The sequence below is a fragment of the Bubalus bubalis genome, chromosome 6, assembly GCF_019923935.1.
Source record: "Bubalus bubalis isolate 160015118507 breed Murrah chromosome 6, NDDB_SH_1, whole genome shotgun sequence".
In the NCBI taxonomy this organism is placed as follows: domain Eukaryota; kingdom Metazoa; phylum Chordata; class Mammalia; order Artiodactyla; family Bovidae; genus Bubalus; species Bubalus bubalis.
The window spans coordinates 11,857,356-11,863,355 of record NC_059162.1 but is presented as its reverse complement, the minus strand read 5'-3'; the positions used below and the strand labels follow the sequence as shown (position 1 = coordinate 11,863,355).

The following is a 6,000-nucleotide window of genomic DNA, read 5'->3' as shown; positions in this document are numbered from 1 at the left end:
TGTATGAGAGAATGAGATAGGTGGACAAACCAAAGGAATACTTCTAGATTAAAAGAGACTGGAAGTTGAGCAATTGTTTAGTATTACCCTCTTATTGAATAGATGTGGCAATAAAGGATTAGGAAGGTGAAATAACTCTTCAGCATCACAAGAGAGCTTTTCCAGAGTAGAATGTATAAAAGAGATGAAGACCAAAGAATGGAAATGAGATGGAGTGGGAGTTCAGAGCTGTGGGAGGCACAGTTTTTCTGAGATGTGCAATGTGGGTCAAAGGTTTGTCAGTTGGGGAAAAGAGGAAGTCAATTTAGAGTACTGAAAAAAATGCTGAAATTAGAGATCAAATACCAGCTCTGAGAGTCAGAAGTTCTATTTCCCAGTGAAATGCTGCTTCTACCACTTCTGTTACTTGGAGTTATCCTCCCAGGTGGTGACAATGAGGATGGTAAGAATAACTCTGGCTGCTCCCAGCACAGGTGCAGGGGTTCTGGATAAAAGCATGCTTTACCTACCACTAAGGGTCTGGGCTCTGCTGTCTCCAGGCCTTTCCCCTATTCTGGAGGCTGGAGATGGAGCCAGAAGCTTTGGGGGCAGGGGACCGTTTCAAGTTCTGTATTGTTGCTCAGACTCTGGGTTCTTTTTCATACTCTCCTGATTCCACATTTCCCCCTCATTCTTCTTATCTTTCCACCACTACAGTGTTCCAGGGGCCAACCTCCTACCAGGTTATGATGATTTCAACCTTTGTCAATAGCACATGTGCTCAAAATCAAGGCTCAGGCTGGTTGGATGACTTGCAGATTCATGGCTGGGAGAGTGACTCGGGCACTGTCACTTTCCTGAAGCCCTGGTCCAAGGGCAACTTTAATGATGATGAGATGACTGAGCTGGAGGACCTCTTCCGAGCCTACTTCATTGGAATCACTCGGGAAGTACGGAATCGAGTCAATCAGTTCCAGTTGGAATGTGCGTATAGTCCTGTGATCTGGAAAGACTCTCAATGACTTTTCTTTCTCTTGTGTCAGGCTACTGCTCCCTCTGATGATGGTCCCTTTCCCCCTTCTTTATCCAACTGCATGTACACACTTGTCCAGAGTAGCCTTCAATTCCGACTCCATACCTCAATCTGGTATCTGAGATTCTTCCTGTTTCTTGCTCTCTTCTGTGTACATGACCACTCTTGTGGTTATTTCTTGTTTGCGTCTATGTAACTTGCTTCTCTAAAACCCCAAGGAAGAATCTTCTTTTCCTACTCTGTGCTTGAGAGAACTTAAGTGTGACTTCCTACTCCTCCAATTGATGTGCTCAAGCATCTTCTGCCTGATCCCTTCTCTACACGTAACCATTCCCTACACCGTGGAATGCTGCACTTCTGACTCCATCACACGTTGCCCCTCTCCCCTCTTGCCCCCTCTACATCCTTAAAACAGCCTAACCCCACCATTGATGATATGCATACCTCTCCCCAGTGCTCTTTCTGAAAAGTCCTGAATTGGTTTTATGTCAATAATTTCACCTCTCAACTTCTTGCCACTAAAGTAAAAAATCCTATGCCTTTTTCTCGTCTCTTTCTTTCCTGTTTGCTTTTTAATAACTTGTCTCAGTTTTCCTTTACACAGACCCCTTTGTGATCCAGGTCACAGCAGGCTGTGAGCTGCATTCTGGGGAGGCCATAGAAAGCTCTTTGAGAGGAGCTTTAGGAGGACTGGATTTTGTGTGTATCCAGAATCATTTCTGTGTGCCTGCACTGGACAGCGGCAGCAGGGGGCAGAAGTTTTGTGCACTCATGAGTCAGTATCCAGGCATCTCTGATATCATTGAGAGACTCCTCTCAGAAACCTGTCCTCGATATCTTCTGGGTGTCCTCGATGCAGGGAAGGCAGAACTGCAGAGGCAAGGTTAGTCTCGTGCTCTCTCCAAGATATTTCTATTTCTCCTCTCACAACTTTCTTTAAATTCAAAAGTGAGAAGCACCTAAATAGAGAAATGATTAATCAATAAGTCATTTGGTGCCCATAGGAGTGGAAGAGGAAACTGTCCAAATTTGTGGGTTTCTGAGTCCCCATGCTCTGGATTAGAGTCATAATCTGACATTCTTACTGCTCCTTCCTACCCCAGTGAAGCCTGAAGCCTGGCTGTCCAGTGGCCCCACTCCTGGGCCTGGCCGCCTACTGCTGGTGTGCCATGTCTCAGGATTCTACCCAAAACCTGTGCGGGTGATGTGGATGAGGGGCGAGCAGGAGCAGCCTGGCACTCAGCAAGGAGACCTCATGCCCAATGCAGACTGGACTTGGTATCTCCGAGTAACCCTAAACGTGGCAGCTGGGGAGGCAGCTGGCCTGAATTGCCGAGTGAAGCACAGCAGTCTAGGAGACCAGGACATCATCCTGTACTGGGGTAAGAAGGAACTGGGGCCCAACTGGGAATGGGAGGAAATGGCCCTCAAGAACAGAGAGGGGGACACAGGAAGGGGAGGGATTTGATGGATGAGGGAAGGATGGAGAGAGGAAGACAGGCATGGAGAGAGGATAGGCGGGGAGGAAAGAGAATCAGGGAGACAGAAAGAGACAGAGTCAGAGAGACAGAGTTTGAGATTTATTTCTAGGACTACAGTGCCAGAGGAATGAAAATAGCTGATCTAAGCTGTACAGTAGATAAAAATGAAGTAGTCTTCACTACTAGAGTAGTAGTCCCACTGTAGTCTCGGTGGGATTCAGCAAGGACGAAAGATTAAGGGTGGCTGTGCGTATAAGACCTCTGGGAATATGAGAAAGGGAACCGGAGATGCCCGTGCATCAGAAGCAGTTAATGATGGTGCTGACACTCAGATGGGCAAGAAGGCCTGGAGAACTAGAGAATGGGTTTGAAGTGACATTCCTTTGTCTTCTCCCAATTGCCAGGACCCCCCACATCCATTGGCTTGATACTTGTGGCAATAATAGTACCCTCCTTGATCCTTTTGATATGCCTTGCATTATGGTTCTGGAGACGCAGGTGAGTTTTCATTTTTTAATCTTTTTTTTTTTCTGTCCATCCTTTTATTCTTTCCCTCCTTTTTATCTATTAATATTACATTTCTTTAGTCTCAAAATTTCTGCTAGAACATTTCCCTTTTGTCCCCAACTCTCATCTGTAGGTAAATTTATTTTTTTTAAATTGAGTAAAATATGTCTTGGAAAATTTACTGCATTAGCCATTTTTACACATATAGTTTAGTAGTATTAAGTACATTCACATTTATGCAGCCAATCCTTAGAATTCTTTTCATCTTGAACAACTAGAAGTCTATGCCCATTAAACCACTTTCCCCAATCCTTTCTCCCTCAGGCCTTGCCAACCATCATTCTACTTTCTGTCTATATGAATCTGTCTACTCTAGGTACCTCATAGAAATGAAATCATTTGTCATTTTGTGAATGGCTTACTCCACCTAGTATTATGTCCTCATAATTCATTCATGTGGTGGCCTGTATTAGAATTTCTTTCCTTTTAAATGTTGTTTTGTTTACCTGTTCATCTCTCAACAGACACTTGGGTTAATTCACATTTTAGCTGTTGTGAATATTGCTGCTATGAACATAGTGTACAAATATCTCTTAAGTTGATCATTTTTTTGCTTGTGTTCTTAACAGGTCATATGAAATATCTTGTGAGCCCTGACCATGTCTCCTTTTCCATTTGGAATAAATATCCAGGAACCCTGAAACTCAAGTTGTCAGTCTAGGAGTCAAGCTCATCATATTTCATCAAATAATCATCACATTTGATCAAATCATTGTTGCTGTAGGTTGCAAGATAAATCATAATTTATACCCTAGCAGAAACATAAATGAAAATTGTTATTATGAGACAATATCACTAGCAGGATCCACTCAGATTTCATAGATGTTATTTGTGAGAAAGAATATACCTTGGAATAAATGAAATGATGTACACAATTCATGGTGACATGTCTTTGATTTCTTATTTAAACCTTTTTTTTTGCTTCTGCTGAAATATCATTTTTCAAATTGAACTAACTATAGTTGACTTGAAGAAACACAAACTGGAATCAAGGTTGCCGGGAGAAATCTCAATAACCTCAGATATGCAGATGACACCACCCTTATGACAGAAAGTGAAGAGGAACTCAAAAGCCTCTTGATGAAAGAAAGTGGAGAGTGAAAAAGTTGGCTTAAAGCTCAACATTCAGAAAACGAAGATCATGGCATCCGGTCCCACCACTTCATGGGAAATAGATGGGGAAACAGTGGAGACAGTGTCAGATTTTATGTTTCTGGGATCCAAAATCACTGCAGATGGTGACTGCAGCCATCAAATTAAAAGACGCTTACTCCTTGGAAGGAAAGTTATGACCAACCTAGACAGCATATTGAAAAGCAGAGACATTACTTTGCCTACAAAGTTTCATCTAGTCAAGGCTATGGTTTTTCCTGTGGTCATGTATGGATGTGAGAGTTGGACTGTGAAGAAGGCTGAGCGCCAAAGAATTGATGCTTTTGAACTGTGGTGTTGGAGAAGACTCTTGAGAGTCCCTTGCACTGCAAGGATATCCAACCAGTCCATTCTGAAGGAGATCAGCCCTGGGATTTCTTTGGAAGGAATGATGCTAAAGCTGAAACTCCAGTACTTTGGCCACCTCATGCGAAGAGTTGACTCACTGGAAAAGACTCTGATGCTGGGATGGATTGGGGGCAGGAGGAGAAGGGGACGACAGAGGATGAGATGGCTGGATGGCATCACTGACTCGATGGATGTGAGTCTGAGTGAACTCCGGGAGTTGGTGATGGACAGGGAGGCCTGGCGTGCTGCGATTCATGGGGTCGCAAAGAGTTGGACAGGACTGAGTGACTGATCTGATCTGATCTGATAGTTATGCTGAGGTAATTGTATTTGAAGAGTTGCTGAACATTTTTAACATAATTTCAATCTCTTTATTTGGATGATTTTCTAACTATGAGGGTCAGCTGAGCAGCTTGTTTCTCTAGATAGCCTTCCTTACTGTTAGAGTAGAAGTAACTCTCCCTTGACTGGTATTGTGCAGAGATTCATTTTACTCTGTACCCAGAACACTGCAGTTCCTTTTCTTTTTCTTTTCCTTCTACTCATGAGTTCCTTGAGAGAATGGCTTGTTCTCAGTGGATCTCTGTCAAAAACTTTTTTTTGATGGTAGAGTTATTACTGTTATTTTAAGATTATCATGTTTGTATAGGCTAGTGAAATATAGTATACAGTGTGATAGATGGATAGTTTAGGTGATTATATAGTTGTGTTAATTCACTTGGAACCAAATTTTCTGTTTAGAGAAGGTGATGTGAGATAGATGTAATATTAAACTCTTTAATCTTAAACTTGAATTGCAAGCATAATTAAAAAATCATAATATTTAGGCTTAAAAAATGTCCTGACTACTTAAAAAACCACAAAACCAAGACTTAGTGCTCACATTATGGCTTTGACATATTTCCACACTAAAGGAACCAAAACACCTTGAAGAAATGGCTGATTTCTAGTTGGGGCAGAAAGATTCTTCAAGAATCTGAAAAAACTTTGCCATCAATTCAGTTTAGTTCAGTTCATTTGCTCAGTCATGTCCAACTCTTTGTGACCCCATGAATTCCAGCACACCAGGCCTCCCTGTCCATCACCAACTCCCAGAGTTCACCCAATCTCATGTCCTTCGAGTTGGTGATGCCATCCAGCCATCTCATCCTTTGTCGTCCCCTTCTCCTCCTGTCCCTAATCCCTCCCAGCATTAGAGTCTTTTCCAATGAGTCAACTCTTCGCATGAGGTGGCCAAAGTATTGGAGTTTCAGCTTTAGCATCAGTCTTTCCAAAGAACACCCAGGAATGATCTCCTTTAGAATGGACTATTTGGATCTCCTTGCAGTCCAAGGGAATCTCAAGAGTCTTCTCCAACACCACAGTTCAAAAACATCAATTCTTCAGCGCTCGGCCTTCTTCACAGTCCAACTCTCACATCCATACATGACCACTGGAAAA

General features: G+C 42.6%; 1 protein-coding gene across 1 annotated transcript; it reads left to right on the top strand.

Annotated features, from left to right (window-relative positions):
* The first annotated feature begins 295 nt into the window (after window positions 1-295).
* Window positions 296-3,935, top strand: LOC102389101 (T-cell surface glycoprotein CD1b-2-like). Its single transcript, XM_045165991.1, has 6 exons — window positions 296-442; window positions 697-963; window positions 1,617-1,895; window positions 2,116-2,394; window positions 2,898-2,991; window positions 3,630-3,935. The coding sequence occupies exons 1-6, from the start codon at window positions 382-384 to the stop codon at window positions 3,655-3,657; spliced, it is 1,008 nt and encodes a 335-aa protein (XP_045021926.1). The 5' UTR covers window positions 296-381; the 3' UTR covers window positions 3,658-3,935.
* The last annotated feature ends 2,065 nt before the right edge of the window (window positions 3,936-6,000 follow it).